Source organism: Sarcophilus harrisii, chromosome 3 (genome assembly GCF_902635505.1).
Source record: "Sarcophilus harrisii chromosome 3, mSarHar1.11, whole genome shotgun sequence".
NCBI lineage: Eukaryota > Metazoa > Chordata > Mammalia > Dasyuromorphia > Dasyuridae > Sarcophilus > Sarcophilus harrisii.
Window position 1 is genome coordinate 400578162 of NC_045428.1, and position 19270 is coordinate 400597431.

The 19270-nt window shown below is 35.9% G+C and overlaps 1 protein-coding gene across 5 annotated transcripts in view; it reads right to left on the bottom strand.

The window, feature by feature from the left end:
* RAPGEF4 (Rap guanine nucleotide exchange factor 4) overlaps positions 1–12674 on the bottom strand; it is a 339342-nt gene extending 326668 nt beyond the window's left edge. For 2 of the 5 annotated variants that reach the window (XM_031960444.1, XM_031960441.1), the window contains exon 1: positions 12040–12674. In XM_031960444.1, coding sequence (XP_031816304.1) covers positions 12040–12104 — 65 coding nt within the window. In that variant the 5' untranslated portion in view covers positions 12105–12674. Of the gene's footprint in view, positions 1–10539; positions 10938–12039 lie in introns of those variants that run through there. The other 3 variants (XM_031960446.1, XM_031960443.1, XM_031960445.1) reach the window with 2 other exon arrangements.
* Positions 12675–19270: the final 6596 nt, after the last annotated feature.

The window sequence follows — 19270 nt, forward strand, 5'->3', positions numbered from 1 at the left end:
TAAAGTGTCATCATGATCCTTCTGGTCTCCCACTCTCTAAAGTCCAAATTCATTAAATTTCATCCTATCCCAGCATTATCCATTACTGATCAAGCATCTCAGTTCCATTTAATTTAATAGATTAACTTTTACTAAGGAATACTTACTTCAAAAGTATAACAAGAAAAAACATACAAACATTTCTCCCCAAAACACCTGCACATAACTTCCCTTATGTACCTCTGTATCTGGCAAGGGAAAAAGATTGCTGTATAATACCAGTCCCACCAGTTTCCAAGTCCAAAATCTTTACTACACTTCCACCCAAGAAACCTATTTTCTTAAGGCTTCTTTCTGGGATTCTTAGGCTTCAAGTTCACTGTGGCTTGAGCTCTCAGATCTGGGAACTGTAATTTCTACATTTATAACTGAGTAGGATAATCAAAAAAAGAAGCAGAGGGGAAGGGGCCCTGAGGCCTTTCATCAATTACTGTATCCTGATACTCAGTGAGTGAACAAATCCTCTACTCCTAAGCAATCCTAGAAAAGAAAGATCTACCAGTGTGGTAATTTTAAAGATACATAGACTTATGGCTATGAAACCAATAAAAAGAGGCTATTTTCACCCATGTGGTAAGCCAATGTAATTGTGTGTCTTCTCACAGGCCCCTGTTATATCCCATGTAAATGCCTCCTTCTTCGATTATTTGAACATGCACCAAAGTTCCATTATATAAAGTACAGCTTTTTGGTTTGGCATAATGGGAAGAGTACTGGGGGAAATTGAGGCAAAGTGAAAACAAGAACATTAATAAAATACATCTATATAAGTAAGGTGTATATATATATATATATATATATATATATAGTTAAAAAGATGTCAATAAATATATTTATAAGTAAGGTTTTTAATAAAATCTTTAAAATATTAGATAATCTAGCTGTGTGACCCTGGGCAAGTCACTTAACGCCAATTGCCTTAGCAAAAAAAAAAAAAATAAAAAAAAGTAAGATGAGTAAATTAATGAATAAGGCACTAAATACTTACTATGTGTAAATCATTGTGCTAAATGTTGGGAATACAAATAGAAAAGTAAAACAATCCCTATTCACAAGGAGCTCACATTATAAAGGAGGGACAACATATGTGGAAGGTTTGTTAAAAAGCAAGTCAAGATAGTATGGAACTCAAAGTGCAAACAAGTATCAGTCTATTTTCTTTACTTCCATAATTTAACATCACATAGACATTATTTGATAGACTTTTTTGCATAATCACATCTGCTTAGAAAACTACTGTGAAAAAGCTATTAATTAAAAAAAAAGAAAGAAAACTACTGTGGCTGAACAATAAAAGAACTTATAATCATTCTCACTGAGGGAAATGTTTCTATATTTTATTTTCTTTAGAATTAAAATCAAGATCAAATCACTGATTTAAGCACGAATACTCATATATCAGTAAATTAATAAACATCTATTAAATTCTTAATATATATCAGGCACCATAATCAAAGAAAAAGCAAAAACAGATCTAATGTTACTATATTTTCCAATAAGTTTGGGGAAAACATTGTCATATCACAGTGGAGCTCCAATATTATCATTCTGAATATGAAATATAAATAAATGAAAGTTCCCTGATCTAATACTGTGCCCTCTGCCTTCTCCTTTCCATGTTTTTGCATGCCAACCGTCATGCCCGAAACATACTCCTTCTTTCTATACTTCTGCTTTTAGTAATCTTTCCCTTCCCCTTCAGTCCTACATCAAGATCTGCATTCATCAAGAAACCTTTCATAATTTCCCCAACTGAAAGTGACCTCTCCTTGCCCTTAACATGTTATGCCTTGTATTACAAGTAATGATGCATTTGCTTCATCTCCCCATTCCACTGAAGTCCACTTGGCACATATGGCCTATATTGTTTTCTATTTTCTACCAAGAAAAAGCACTGTGCCTTGCACAGAGGAGGAGATTCACCATAAAAGTTAACTGAGCTTAATTTAATCCAGTAAGATAATTAAAACAATTTGTATAAGCAAGAGGAGGCAACTTTTCATCAAAATTCTTGTAAGAAACCACAAATCCCATGTTAATTTAGTAAGAGGAGGGCTGGCATACATTCAGAATAAAGAATGACTCAGATATCTTCAAGGATAAATCCTTAGGATAGATTTTCATCACAACAAAACTCTTTAATGTTCTCTGAGCCTAAGACTAAAGCAGTTTACAGCACAATCCCACATACAAAATTTCTCCAGCAATAGAGGAATATAATCATATAGACTCAAGGGAAAAGGCATCCAATAGTTCTGTATTCTGCACATTTGCACTGTTGCCATTAAAAGGTTTTACCAGTGTGATCTCTCTCCTCTCCTTTCCTCTTTTATTCTGTCTTTTACTTATTCTCTTCTTTCCTTTCTTCTTCTCTCTTCTTTTCTCCCCTCCTCTTCATTATTCTCTCTGTCTTTCCTTCTCTTTCTTTTCCTTTCCTCATTCTGGAAAGGAATCCTGATATTCCACACAAGAAGATTAGGGACTGTTTGAGAAATTCTGTAATTCTGAAATTATATTTCTCTCTAAAATGTTAAATACTGATAACTACAGTATTTACTATAGCAAATACAAAATAACTAAAGGCAGCACTTTTTTTGGTATGAAAGTTTAATTTCTTGTATTTTGCCCCAAATTTTTCCTTGATCTTCTCGGTTTATTCCTTTATACTTTATCCATAGGGTCAGCATTGGTGTCATACATATATGTGCATGTATATACATTTATGTATATATGCATATATATAAAACACAAACATGTACATACACACACATATAGCTCTCAATCTCAATGTTCACGGGCAAAGAAGTTTGGCAGAGCGCAGCTCTAAAGTCATTATAACAAAGCTGTTGAAAGCAATAAGAACAAAAGCAAACCAGATAATGTGAAATTCAATTGTGAGAATGATAAGAGAGTAGTCATAAACTCAAGAGCTATAATGTCAGAGCAAAAGCATCTGAAAACTAAAAAGAATAAAAGCTAACTTTATCCTAATGTTTATATTAGAGTGTATAAATGTCCACAAAGCTCTTTCTAATAGGTAAGACTATTTTATAACAATATTCTGTTGGCACTTTTGTAATGACATTCTGACATCCCAAATTATATTTTCTAAAGAGAACAGTGTTATCAAGGTTCCATAATGATCTACACAACTTAACAGAAACTGTTGCTCTGAATAATAATTTATTTTGAGCAACTAAATAAAGACCTGGTATCCTATTTAATTATTTATCTTTAAAAAGCATTCAAGGACTATTTATCAAGTGTCTGCATGATATTATAACTGGTACTCCTTAAGGCAGATGGAACAGGTTCTCTGTCAGACGTCTCACCTACTAGTGATAGAAGGAAGACATTGTCAAAGACTTGACTAATACCAGAAGACTGATTCCTGATCAAACATTAGCACAAGTTATACCCATCAGGAGTAGAAAAACAAGTAACACCAGCACTCCCCTGGCCATCCTGCCAGGGAATTAGCGTCTCAGAGGAGTTACATAATGACATGTCTACCTCCATACTTAGGGGGTCATGCTTGTTTAAGCTTCTAACTGCAACAAAGTGCAATGGAGCAATTTTTGGTTTCCTTGCCAAAGTTTATTATCATTATGTAGTTCTAACATGGAAGCTGACACAATGGAGACAGAATGAAAAAGATGCCATCCATGACCTTCAGTTGATTACTAAGGTATCACAAAGAACATTAATAAATATAACACACATTTGCACCACATATATGAACATTAAAATGATATGTTATTTAAATTATAAATTATTTTAATTTATAAATTTAAATTATACAGTGATAGGATACTGTTTAAACCCTTCAAAGCCAACAAACAAAAAGTTAATTCCCCTGGATATCTTGGAGGAGTTTTGTTGTTATTGTTTTGAAAGTAGCACATTTAACTTAGGATTGCACAGTACACACTTTATAAAAAAATTAGTCACCATTAAAATAATTTGCTTGAAAATGTAAGAGAAAATTCTGTGGGTAGAATGGGGGAGTTTATATATCCACCAAAAATGCAAGAAGTTCAAAATCCAGTGAAAACTATTTTAAGTGCATATCAAAAAGTTTGTCTTTCTCTTTATGCACTATTAAGAATTCAATGGCCAGCTTCTCTTTTTCTCAAAAAGGATCATAAACATCAAAATAAATTTCATTCATTTTTTGATAAGTACATAAAATGATAACCTGGAAGTCTAAAGAGCTTTTGCTTGTTTCTACTGAGTGATTTCTTGAGAAGACAGGATTTTGTCCATTGTGGTGGTGCATGCACATCTATATAGTCCCTTCTACTAGGAAAGGTAAAAATAGTGAGATCAGAGGCTCTAAATTGCAGGAGGGCTAAAGACAATTAGATGTCCATCATAAACCCAGTACAAAAATGGTGGGACCCCAGAAAGTCTAGGAAAAGGTAAAACAGACCAACTCAGAAACAGAGAAGCTCAAAGCTTCTATGAAGATCAGAAATGAGGCCAGAATCTGAGTGTTTGGGAAGAAGGGAGAGGAAGGTAATAGAGAAAAGAGAGAAACATGGAGGCAGAAAGAGTAATTTTTCTACATAAACTGAGAATAAGATATAAATGTAAGTCTTTTCTCAAGAAAAAGCTATCACACTAAATGAAAGGAGGCCATGTCCTCCTTACAAAGTGTAAAGATTGTAATATCAGAAAATCACACTGAAGGTGCTATTGCTAACATGTCTTCTTCAAGTATCTTTTGCTCCCCAAGTGCCTGTTTAAAAATACATTTTTTAAAATGTTATTTCAATAAATATTTCCCAATCATAAATAAAAATACTTAACATTCATGCTTTTAAATTTTGAGTTCCAAATTCTTTTCTTTCTTCCTGCCTCTCTCCCCTCCTTGAGAAGACAAGTAATTTGATACTGATTATATATGTGAGGTCATGCAAAACATATTTTCATATTAGCCATGTGGCAAAATAATTTACATTCAGAGTTCACCGGTCCTCCCTGTGGAGGTAGACAGCTTGTTCTATCATGGATCCTTGGGAATTATCTTGGATCATTGTGTTGATCAGAGTATCTAAGTCATTTGCAGTTGATCATCCTTACAATATTACTGTTCACTTCACTTTGTATCAGTTCATATAAGTCTTCACAGAATTTTCAAAAGTCATTCTGCTTGCTTGTCATTTCTTATAACACAATAGTATTTCATCACAATCATATTATACAACTTCTTCTCCCATTCCCCAATGGATGGACATCACCTCCATTTCCAATTCTTTGCCACCACCAAAAGAGCTGCTATAAATATTTTTGCACAAATAGATCCTCTTCCCTTTTCTTCCAGCTCTTTGGGATACAGACTTAGTAGTGATATTATTGGGAGAAAAGGTATGCCCTTTGGGCATAGTTCCAAATTGCTTTCCAGAATGGTTGTACTAATTCACAATTCAATCAGCAATGAATTAGTGTCCCAATTTTTCCACATCCCCTCCAGCATTAATCATTTTCTTTTTTTCTGTCATGTAAGTAAATATGATAGATATGAAGTGGTCCCTCAGAATTGTTTTCATTTGCATTTCATAAAAGTTTTGATTTCTTCTGTAAACTACCTGTTCATATCCGTATCAATTGGGAAATGGTTCTTATTTTGATATATTTTATTCAGTTCTCTGTATGTTTGAAAAATGGTCTTTTTCAGAGAAACTTGCTATAATTTTTCTCCTTGTTTCCTATTTTCCTGCTAATTTTGGCTGCATTAATTTTAAAACTTTGAAAATTTAATGTAATCAGAATTATCCATTTTGCTTCTCATGATTCTACCTCTATTTGATCATAAATTCTTTCCAAAGATTTAAAAAGTACATTTTTCCATGCTCTCCTAACTTACTTATAGTATCCTTACTTTAGTATGTCTAAATCATGTACCTATTTTGACCTTATTTTTGGATATAGTACGAGATGTTGATTAAACTTAATTTCTACCAAACTACTTTCTAGTTTTCCCAACAGTTTTTGTCAGTAGTTGGTTCTTATCTCAAAGAGTGGCTTTTTGTATTTATCAAACACTACATTGTCATAGTCAGTTACTACTATATTTGTGTACCTAACTTGTTCTATTAATCAAACACTCCATTTCTTAGCTAGTTCCAAATTGTTTTGATGTGTATAGCTTTGAAATTTAGTTTGAAGTCTGGTATTGTTTCTCTAAGTACCTTACCTTCATCAAAGGTAAAAGTCGTTGGACACTATTAGAGATAAAGTGAAAAGTAAGTTCCCACTAATGCATTTTGTTTTCTTTTTTACTTATGCTTATTCCTTCAATTTCTATTTTTGTCTTATCACTATAGAACTATATAAAATAATAGGAATAAAAAGGAAAATTCCTTCTTTAACTCTGATCTTACTGGAAAGGTCTCTAATATTTTTCTATTATATATGGCTCATTACTCTCTCATAGAGAACTTTACACCTAAATCCATCTAGGCGAATTGCATTCCTTCGTAATACATGACATTCTATCTCTCATCTCTATATCTTTAGACAATCAATCCCACTTGCCTCTTCATTGCCACCTCTTAAAACTATTAGCCCACTTCAAAGTTCCATTCAAATGCAAATTGCTTCTAGAGGCCTTTGCTCCCCAGTTATCAGCAATATTTCACCATCACCATATATTTATTTTATATACATGCTATATACTCTTTCACCCTGTAGAATGTAAATTCCTTTGAGGACAGGGACTGTCTTGATCTTATATTTGTTTCCCTGGCATAGAGTACAGTTATTGTTATGATACTTAATAAATATTTATTGATTTATTGAGAAAAGACATCTAGGAATTTTCTTAATCTCTTTTTATTTATTACCTTTCACTTATATTTTATTATAATCCTAAACATTATATTAATTAATATCTTTATAATTATCAACTCATATTAGCTACTTTTATTTTCTTCTTTCCAGTTCAAAGATGTTCATTTTTGACAGAAGAATAAAGCAAGATAACAGTTGAGTAGTATCTCCTTTTTCCCATCATTCTATCAATTATAATTTATTTTAAGCTCATTCTCTGACGCAAAAATCCATCTTTTCAACTTCAGTATCCTTTTGGGAATGTTATATGATTCAGAATTATAAGATACAACAATTTCCAAAGAATCAAAATTGCAACTGACTCAAAAAGCAATGAAATACTTATAAAGGAACAGAATAAATAAGTTATAGTAAACACCAATGATAATTGGTGGTATAAAGTGTTATAAAATGTATTATCAAATTAATTTAAAAGTAGAAAAGAAGATTGACTCATCAAATACTGAGAGCAAGTGATTATAATGTGGAAAGTCCAAATATTGCAACATTATCTATTAAATTAAAAAAGATTTAGAAAATGCTTCCAGCACATTAACTAGAATCCCTATGATAGGTTGCTGAAAAGATACAAACAAGAATTACAGAAGGGGAGACCATGAATAGGTTAAGATTTATACTAAAGGATGGGATACTGTACACAGTAAGATCATGAATACAGAAATGTATTGATGCATCTGTTAGTCATTTTATAGTTCAGATAGTGACTTATGAGTTAGCATAAGTTCTACTCACATGTGTGATAAAGTTGTAAAATTAATGCCTCTGCATTAGAAATATTGCATGCTGAAAACATAAATGTTTTCACTAAATAGCACGCACACACACACATCCACACAGACATGTGAAGCAGTGTGGTATAGGATAAAGAGGATTAACTTTGGAGTTCAAAGATTTGGATTCAAATCCTACCTTGATAGTTAGTACCTCTGTAACCATAAGCAAGTACAGGCAAGTCACTCAGTCAACTTTTAAGTCCTATGAAAATTTTTATCATCATCATCATTGTTGTTGTTGTTGTTGACTAAGAGTTCTCTTTGGTCTAGATCTACCATCCTATTTCTAATAATAATAATAATAAACAAGAGCACCTACTTCACAGGTTTATTGTGAGGATCAAATGAAATAATATAGATAGAACTCTATAAACCTAAAAGTGTTGTATAACTATTAAATGAACATATATACCTATATGTGTATGTATACATATACACATCATATATAACAATTAAGTGGTGAACTAGCTAAAGTGCTGGACCTAGAGCCAGAAAGATTCATGTGTAACATATTTTTAAGTTTTTTGTCATTATTATTATTTTCTCCTTCATTTTTTTACATCTAGACAATATATGTAGCCATGATTTATAGTATTTATAGTATTTACTGAGGTCAAAAAATTTTATTCTGAAAATCTTGCAATTAATTTTCTCAAACTGATAGGAGCTAGTTCGAGTATAACCTAATGCCTCTTCCTTTCAGTTCTAGATTTCATAATTATATTTTTTCAACTAGAAACATGAAAAATTAAGTAGAATTAAAACATGGGAATTATATTCCAGGACACAGAGAATAGATGTAACAAAAGACAATATTTACCAAAGAAGTCTAAAGAACAGGTGCTCTTTGGGGCTGGAGTAGTCAGGAAAGGTTTTTCTATGGTAATGGAGTTTAAATCAAGTATAGTTAAGATTGAAGACACTAGAGGCAGCAAAGTCAGTAATGGAAATATAAAGAAAAGGATGGAGAGAGATAAGTGTGAGGAAAAAATTTATAAAATTTGGCAAATAACTGAATGTGGGAGGTGAGATAGAGGGATATTGAAGCTGAGAGAATGGAGTTCAGGCCAATTCAGAGGTCACAATAGAAAGTGAGAGTGTGGAGTATCTAGGGGAAAGAAGAGCAAAAAACTTCCCTAATAGATCCCATTTTTGTCTGGTTAATTTATTTATATGTAAGCATGATGTTTCCAACTAGAGGGTAGCTTCTTAAGATCAAGAGAACTACCCTGAAGGAAACTGAGTCAGAGTTAAGTGATTTGCCCCAAACTACACTGAGTAAAATAGCAAACACACCAATGGCATGTTCTTTGAAATACTTCTTTTGTCTCTTCCACAAAATCTCATATTAAATGAGGATTTGATTAATATATTTTGTTTAAGGGACTTGTAAAAAAATTAAACCAAAACTAAGAAAGACCAGCAAAGTAACTACAAACAAAGCCTCTTTTAAAATGAAAACATTAATATTTAAAGAACTCATCAGCCAGCTAGAAGAGATCACAACATTCCTGACACACCAGGACAGCTAAGTTGTCTGGTTTAGTCTGTGATCTCTCTTGACATTTAAATATGTCACTCAACTGAGACACTGCAGGTTATGTGTCTATAAGCAAGAACAAAAAAAGATTATAAACTTCTTTGTGGATATAACTAGATTCTGTATCACTACTGATATGCATTATTTATCACTATATATCATACTCTAGTTTCTTTTCAGATGATATAAATGTTTGGCCTTTTATTTACTATATATCCACATCAAGATATGGTACCTTCTAGACATAGTGAGAGAAATGCAAAGTTGTCTTTGCTATCATAAACTAGTAACCTTCTTACATTTCTATATTGCTTTAGGCTTTGCAGAATGATTTCATGTGCATTAGTTCATTTGATCCTTCAGCATCCCCATGAAATAAGCAGGGCAGATATTATTATTCCCATTTTATAGATACTACTAATAATAATTGTTGGTGGTGTTTATATATGTCTTCAGAGCATGCAAAGCACTTCCCATATCTTATTTCATTTGATCTTCACCACAGCTCTGTAAGGTTTGTATCATCTCTAAAATGGGGATAATACCTGTAGTACTTACCTCATCATTATATTCTCCCGGGGAGGTAAGTACTACAGGTATTATTATCCCCATTTTACAGATGAGGAAACTGAGGCGCTGAGATTTTAAGTGACTTGCCCATGGTCACACAGCTAGGAAGTGTCAGAGGTGGGATTCAAACCCAGGTCTCTCCTGACTCCGAGTCCAGCACTCTATCCACTACACCACGCTGCCTCTCAGAAAGCTTAGGCAGACAGTGGTGAACTGACTTGCCCAAAATCACATCCTGCGTTATTACCACCGGTACTGGTGCTAGAACCCTGGGCTCCAGCTTTTATATAGCCTATTGCTCTTTTCACCATACCCCAAAGAGAAACTCTTTAACATTGTTTAAGTAATTAAGCCTTAAAGATTTATTTTAACTTGCAGATTTGTAGCCTTTGTGGCTGATGACAGATTGGTTAATAATAGCTCTACATTTTAAAAATCAAATTTCAAGCAGTTTCAGTAGGACAGAGATATTACAAAAAGAATCAGCTCAAAAACAGATCAGTTAAGTGCTGACTTTTCTATATGATTTTTGTCACAGGAAAATGCTGGCTAAAAGATTCCCCGGTGAATTATTAGCCATCATAAACATGCAAATAAGTCTCATATTAAACCTTAGAGCAAATGAAAAAATAAAGTTTATTATTTTAAAAAGTATTTAGAAAGCATTAATAACTAGTTATTTTATACATGCATTAAGTACAGGAGCCTGGTTTTCTATTTTTATAACCATTTTTCATAAACAATTAAATTCAGATTACTCACCACATTAGCAGACTATTCTTTTAAATGCTTCTAGTTCCAGGAAATAATTTTGTATAATTTAACTATCATTGAAGTTTTCTTGCCATTTATTGAACGTAACTTCTCTGATATTGGTATATATTGTTTTTTATATAAATAGAGGCACCCCTTGCCAAAAATTTTGCTAGTATATGGCAAATGAAAGTCAGACTTTCCCCTAAACGTTTGTCAGCTATATTAGATTAAAAAAAAATACATAGCATTCTTTTTTCTCCAAACTGTTTAAATCCTCTACAAACTTCTCTTATCATTTTGGAGCATACAATCTATATATCAGATTTCCGATCTCTAATTGGCTACAAATCTGTTCATTGTAAAGGTTTCAATATGGCAGAGCGCAATATTTCACACAACTATAAATAGATATGTTATGCAGATAGCAGCATGACATTGAAATATTCCCAACCAGCACCATCTCAAACTCTAAAATTCTAAATGGTTTACACTGTGAAATTGCTTTGCTTAGATTTTAATTCCAAGCACAGTTCAGATGCTGCACCTTTTAATCAGGGTAATAAACTATGATGTCTTACATACTGTGTAATGTTTACTGTTAAACCTACAATCTGGTCAAACACAAAATTATCTTGTCATAGCCTGGGAAATCACACCCCCACCTCCAATACACACACAGAATCCTTCTTAATGGAACTTAACTTAGAAGTTAAAATGATCTGGCTGCTCCTTTATGTGGAAAAAGGAAGGTTATTTTCCAGAATGCCCCCCCAAAAAAAGAAACCCCCAAAAAAGAAAAAAAAAAAACTAGCCAGGCCGCCTCACGACCTAGCTAATGCACGGACCTTGAGGAGAGAGCTGTTAATAAATATGCAAAGGGAGTTGAAATATCCAACTGGGGCCCTTTACTTTGATTCACAGAGCAAGAAAGAATCATTAGGATGCCTTATCTTTTACCCTAAACCTCGGGGACTATTTAAGAAAAATGTCCCCCTCCTCCTTGGGCCAAACTACCAGGCAAATTCATTTTTCTATCTCTGCTTTCCTGCACTAGTAGAAGTGGGGTTCTCCAGAGAAACAGCTTAGTGACAGCTGTTGAAGGACAGAGAGGGGCTAGAGGATTGGGGGGATTTTTTTAAAGGTAACCACATTTCATTTCCCTTCACCACGTGTATTATTACTCCAACGGAATGGGTGAGAGAGTATCTCTTCTAACACCCCCTTGGGAGATGCTGGGCCACGGCCCCTCCCCTTGCACTCCCCCAATTCCTCCCCCACCATCCCCTCTTCTTCCCCGGCATCTTGCGGACTCTCTGATTGCTCTTCATCTCCAAAGAAGCAGGTGCTGGTGTTGGGGAGGGAGGCACGGGATGCAGAGATGCCCGGAGCCGCAGTGCAAACAGCAGCTCCTTGCTGCTGCAGCAGCAGAACTGTATAGAAGGAGAGGCGGGGGCGAGGTTGGGAGAAAACGGGGTGCTGGGAGGTGGGGAAGAGTTCTTGTGGTACCTTTTATCCAGGCAGGCGATCCACTCTGCGGAGGAGGAAGAATGGGCAGCGTGCGCAGCGACCATGTTGGGCTGTCAGAGGGAGCCAGTCAGCCACCTCCCTTGTGCCTCCGCGCCTTCCCTTCTCCAGCTGGCTTTCCTCTCTGCCCCCTGCACCACCACCACCTCCTTCCTCTCCTTCCTCTCGCCCAAAGAGCAGCAAGCAGTAGGTTCCTCTACATCTCCCTCCTTCCCCCACCCCCCCAATTCCTCCCTCTCAGCCTGGTTCGTGCGGCCTTCAGGCAGAGGAGGGGGAGGTCGGGTGGGGGGCTGGAGAAGCGGGAGCAGCTCAGCAGGCTGGCCTCGAAACCCTCGCCCCAGCCCTCAGGGCTCCCGGGGCTCCCCGGGCTGGGGCTGAGCAGCAGCGGGCGGTGGCGGCTGCAGAGCAGAGCAGACCGCACTGCAGGTCCCAGGTGTGTCTCCTCGAAGAGGCAGGGAGCGAGCAGTCTCCCCCCAGGGTAGATGGCTGCTGTGCGACAGGTGGCCAGGCCAGGGGAATTGGCTCACTCCCTAGCTCTCTCGCTCTTCTCCCACTTGGTTCTCCCTGGCGCCAGCCCGGCCTGTAGCAATGGTTTGAGGGGGATGTGGGAGGGGAGGCGAGGGGGGCGGGGGGAGAGATGTTGCGTGTTTTTTTCATGGGCATCACAAAATGGTTGCCTCGGGTTTCTTAAAACTGATTTTTCCTCAGCAGTGCAAAACTTGTGGCGTTTCCTCCTCACCCTTTCATTTCTTCCTGGAAAGGATGGAGGGAAGAGGGGAGGGGACAAAGCAAAGTCTCCACTAGAACAGCTCCAGTGGCAACAAGTTCTCTGTCAGCTGGGTCCTAGAAAGGTACCAATTAGAGGCTGAGGAAAAGGTGGCGAGAAGTGCTTGGCATTTTAGGTATTGACCACGGCCAGAGATATGGATAGAGAGGGCACTGTAGCCTACTCATTAAGTCAAGCCTTGGAGATGTGGCCTGGGAACTGGAAGAAGGAGAAAACGGCGATTACTCCCTTTGACTGGAAAAATCTTGAATTCAGATGAAGTGACACAAAGTTCTGTTGGAGAGAAAAGTAGAAAGGAGGGCTGCCATCAGAAGAGAGATGTGGGCAGTTCTGTTGAAAAATGAACTGCTCTAGAGACAACACCTGCCTACCCACTTCCAACTCCTACTCCCCATCTGCAAACCAAACCAAAAATCTAGGTTGGGCTATGTCATAAATGTTTGCTCATTTTAGGAGTTCACAAACAATGAGCATTGGAAAAAATTATCTGATCAGATTCTACCAGAGCAGGGAAAACTAATTCTCTGACTAGCTCAAGAATTTTGAGATTCATTAAATCTTTGATTATCACTATGGTTCTGTTAGTGAATTATTCAATAAAAATGTAGGGGGCAAGAGGCATAGCCCTCTTCGTCTTTTAAAGAAACAAAACAAAGAGGATGCACTCAATGGTTTTATTCCTCCATAAGTAGTAGTATTTTAAAGCATTCCAAAGATTTTATTCTGTTTGTGTTTAAATCATCTTATCTCAGGTTATGATTACAAGATTATCAAGTGGACTTCCCTATTCATAGTGTGTCCCTTTGATTCCTGTTGAACTTCCTCTGTTAAATTCTCCACTTTTTCAAAGTAATGGAGACTACTGAAAACATTATAGCCTAGAAATTATAGCAAAATATTTTCAGTGGTCACTTTTTTTTTTACATGACAAGTATGAGAAAAAACAATTGACATATTCTTTCTTATAAAGCCTGATTTATTTTGTAGTCTGAAGGGTCTTGAAAATACATGAAATTATAGCAGATGCTTACTCAAATTGCCTTACACATAAGATGATGACAATGAGAGTTACAAGAACAGTCCTTTCTTTCATTATAAACAGTTGATGCTGATTTCCTGTCATCACCAATACAAAAAGGGGAAAATGTCCAGTCTAAAATAAATTTACGTGTGGATAATGAGAATCACAAGAACAGTCTTTTCCTTAATTATAAGCATAGTTAATGCCAGTGTTTCCTATCATCAAAACACAGAAACGGAATATGTTCAGTGGGGTTTGTGAGTATGTGTGTATGTGTTATGAATGTGTATGTGTGTTCACTTATAAGTAGACATGTTTTACAACAGCAACATACCTCCAACTTACTGGAGATTAAGGTAATCATATATGGTTCACTGAACTCAAGAGTGTTCCTATAAAGAGTTTATCCTCAAAACTACTACTAAAGACAAAAACATCACATTCACAAAGTCTCAGGGTAGTGTTATGTCAGAAGCTATCTTGTCTCTCTCATATAGGAATGAATGAACATGAATCTCTTAATCTTCTATGAATTTCTATACCCTTTCCTTGAACTTTTCTCATGTAAAGGGCCTATTCTCTCCCAAGGTAGTTCATTGCATTTTCATTTAGCTATAAACATTAAGAAATTTTTCTTTGGTCATGTATACTTATTATGTATCTAAGTTATATTTTAATATATTTAACATCTACTGGTCATCCTGCCATTTAGGGAGGGGTGGGGGTAAGAGGTGAAAAATTGGAACAAGAGGTTTGGCAATCGTTAATGCTGTAAAGTTACCCATGTATATATCCTGTAAATAAAAGGCTATTAAATAAAAAAAAAAAAAAAAAAGAAAAGAAATTTTTCTTCACTGTCAACCCTAAGTTTGCCTTTTTATACCTCTGTCTCCCACCCTTGTTCTTAATCCAATCTTCTGGAATCAAATAGACTAAGTCTAATACCTCTTCATATGACAAATGGAAATACTTGAAGACAGCTATCATATCCAATATAAATCTTTTCTTCCCTCCCTTTCTTTTCTTTTTTTTTCCATTTCCTTTTTTCCCCCTTCTCTTCCCTTTGTTCACATAGGATATCACTTCCTTATTCTGAGTACTTTATTCAAAGGAAATTTTAATTAAAGAATTACTGGGGCTTCCAGGCTGGATTTCTTTCTTAAGGACTAAACCTTAAACTCAATTCATTCTGCCTCTCTTTGATTGGCCAGCAATAGTTCCCAGGCCAAGCCCCAATTGGTCATTGTTTGGGCTCTAACTGGCTCAGAATGAAAGTAAATAGCAATTGTTTCTATTTTGGCCAGAAATCCTGAGTGTCTTCCCATTCCAGACATACATAATAGATATATTCATACATATATATGCATACACATATACATACAGATATATGTCACACATACATATATGTGTAATTTGTGTACGTGTGTATATGTATGTGTTTACTGCTTAGGCATTGCCTCAGTCAAACTGAGACTTGCTAAAGACCTTGGATCAAAAAAGCCAAGGTTCTCACTGCATCAAGGGCCATCCCAGGAATCCTGATCTGTCTTGTCACAGGACCCAGATGGCTCTGGAGGAAAGTGAGATTGGTGACTTTGTATAGCCCTCCTTCACTTTAATCCAATTCACTTTCATGTTCATCACCTCCCTAATGTCATGGTCCTCTACAAGAATGAAGGACAACAACTGTGGTGGTTTTTCCTGGGAGGCAGCCTTAGTCTCAGTTACAATCAATAATTAATCCAAAATCGCAGCCAGCTGCTAAAAATGAAAACGTTTATTTCTCTTTACAAATTAGCCCAGTTAGTTGACGCCTATCTCTCTGCCTGGCTCCAAGAGATCTTGCAGCTTTGTCCTTGGCTTCTGCCTCTGCTTTCTTCAGTCTCCAGTCAGCTCCGACTTGTGGCTTCTCAATCTCCAGTCTGTGGCAGTAGTCTTTTCTTCCAGAGTGTTCTTTCTCAGAGCCCTGTTGATGTTCGAAGAAATTCTTTTTTGCTCCAAGAGCTTCCTTCATTTATGTGATCTCCCAAAGGTTAACTCCTCGCCTTCTGGAGGGAGAGGATTCTGGGTTATCTCCCAGAGTGCTCTCTGGTCCTAAGGGAGGTGTGAATTCAGCTCTCATACTAGCCCTGAACTCTCGTGTGAACTCCATTGAGTACTTAGATACTTGAGCTCTCTACAGGTGTGAACACAAGCATTGTTCAATCAGTTCCACTTAGTATCTTGTTTCAAGTTCTGGCCCAAAATAATTCTTTCTAAGATTAAATTAACTCCAATGTCTTAACACTTTGTAAAGATTCCAACAAACAATTATCCCTTTCCTTTGCTAAACCCGCTCAATTTATCAAGTGGATCTGCACATGGCCTGAAGAAACTTCTTGGCACCATTCAGGCTACTATTTTATGGATGTTCTACAACTTAGTTCATACACATAATTTGTGGCAGGATATAGAGATGCAGACTTCAGAAAGGAAATATGGAACACTAGATTGATCTTACAGAATCTGGAACTTCCACTTCATAAATGGATGAGTAATTGATAATGAATTGTTCTTTCTAAATGTTCAGTACAAAGGACTGAACACAATGCTACAGATAAGGTTTAACCATGACAGAGTGCAAACATTTCTTAGTCTTGAATGATAGATTTCCATCAATACCATGGAAGTTCACATTTAAGGGTGGGGGAGAATTTATCGGCCATATAACATTGTTGATTCGTTTTGAATTGGCAATTCAATAAAGTTCTCAATTATTTTTACGCATAAATTAATTCCTAGCCTTCCATGATGTATTTGTCAAGTGGATTTGAAAAATTGTGCCATGTTTTCAATAATCCCAAATTACTCTTTGCTGCCAAAACATTTTTTTAACATTAACATTTTCTTAGTAATGCTTATGAATGCAAATGATGGAATACCATTATTTCAGAAGCAAAATTTCATTAAACCCAAAGACCAATGGAGACATACAGGATAAGCATAAGTAAGCTTCACCATATTAGTAAGGATTGTTTATGTACATTGTGAAAAAAAAAAAGAAAGGGATCTGAGCAATCATTGATTCCAAACCCATAATTTTAGACAAGGAAGCTGAAGTCCAGAAAGACTGATGAGTTTATCAACATGAAAACATCAGAAAAATAGTGGCAAAAAAAAGCAGAAATCCATCCCAGGGCCTCTGTCACCAAATCTGGAATTCTTTCCATCATCCCTCTAATATAATAAACTTGCAAGTTCACATATGATTACATAAAGTCAGTTTTGCAAGGGATCTTGGAACATAGAATATCTGGGCTGGGTGGGTATCTTAGAACATAAACATAGTATGTTGAAATTAGAAGAAATCTTAAAACAGAGAAAGCCCAAATGAAATTTCAGCCTAGATTCCATTTAATTCAATCCTCTCATCTCACAGATGGAGGTACTGAGACCCAGATCAATTAAATGTAATCCCTAAATTCACAAAGCTAGTGAATAGAATTATCTCTGATTCCCAGGCCAACACTCTTTCCACCTAAGTAAACAGTCTCAAATCAGGTGTGACTAACATCAATCATTCAACAAATATTAGATAACTATTTTCTTATTAATACCTACTTCCTGAATTTAGAATTATCTGCACCAGATGCTAGGGATAAAATAACAAAAATGAAATGGTCCCTGACCTCAAGGATGTCCTTATATACTATTAAGGAAGACTATATATATACACATGAATATGTATAAAATAAATAGCAAGCAATTGGGGGGAAAGTACTATAAATCAAGAAGAACCTCATATAGAAGGTGGTATTTGAGCTGAAAACTGATTGAACTGGACTTATAAGGAGTGAATTCTGAGTTTGAAGAACAAAAGACATGAAACTGATATAACAATATTGAATGACATGAGGTGAGATCCTTCAAGGCAGTTGTGAAAATTGGGTAAGGCTCATCTACTTCAGAGTTTGAGTAGGCCTGAAGGACTTTGAAGATTGAGTCCAGAGCATACCTAAATGCCCTTCCTGCTATCCTCCCATGACATCGATGTCTCCCTATTTCAGTCAAATATGGGCAACTATGTACTTATTGGTCAAGTTCAATTTCTTGGGTAGTTCCCTTATTTAGAATGTAAGATCCTCAGCCAATAAGGATGAGGGTCAGTGGTGGGAGGGGGTATTTGCATTAGGGATTAAAAGTGTTGACCCTGCCCCCTAAGGTGCTTCCTCCCTTCAATTGTCTGCCCCAAAGGTGGAACGCCCTTCTCTCCAGAATTTATAATAAACTTTGCTTTGCTTCTAGAGATCTCTCCACCTTTTTTTTATTAAATGGTGACCCTTCACCATTTCTGAACCACATAATATAAAATGCATCCTTCCCCTCTGCTAATATGCAGTTTATGGGGACCTTCAGTGCCTCACTTCAAAGACACATCCAGTAGAATCATAGACTCTCAGGCACTGTGATAGTCCAGTGAGAGAAATGTTTATGACCTTTCAGTTTTTACTGGGCAGATGGCAAAACTGAAATCAAAGAACATAACCTTAAAGTCAGAAAGAACCTGAAAGGAAATCATGCGTACAACTGCTTCATTTTACAAATAAGGAAGCAGATATCCAAAGAGATTAAGTGACTAACCCACAATCATTCAGGTGGAAAATAGAAAACATGGTGTAAATTCCAATCATCTAACCATAATAGAATTCCTGGAACCCACTCTTCCTCTATCCTACTCTTAGGCAACTAATAAGATATTTGCATTGTAATAGAAAGCATAGTAGAAGTCTAGTATATAAATTTCTAGTTCAGTAGAAAGAGGACTTGGAGTCAAAAGACTTAATTTCTTTCCACTAAGTAGCTTATGTTTAAAAAGTCACCTATCCATCCCAATATACTTCTGTTCCCCTAAACTTTCTTTATTAGCTGCAAAATGTAAATACACACACACACACACACACACACACATACACACACACACACCACTAGGTAATATTGGTAGCAATAATGGATAGAATGTTGGGCTTCGATTCAAGAAGATCTGAGTTCAAATGCAGCTTCAGACACTGGTTGCATGACTTAATCTTTCCTCAAATGAAAAATAGAGATAATAATAATCTATCTTCCTAGGGTTGTTCTATAGATCAAATAAGATAATATTTGTTAAGCATTTTGTGAACCTTAATATTTAGTATTCATATATTGATTTAATAATATAAACTATATAATTATATAGGTGGAAGTTATCATTGTTGTTGTTGTTACTACCATAGGAGTATTATAGGGTTACCATGAGGAAATTATTCTAGAAACTAAAAAATATTATGTAAATGTGGACAATTATTATGTCCATCTCATTTTTCTAATCTTTTCCATGGAGTTCAGATACAAAAAGTACTCAGACAATTCAGTGCCATAATATTATC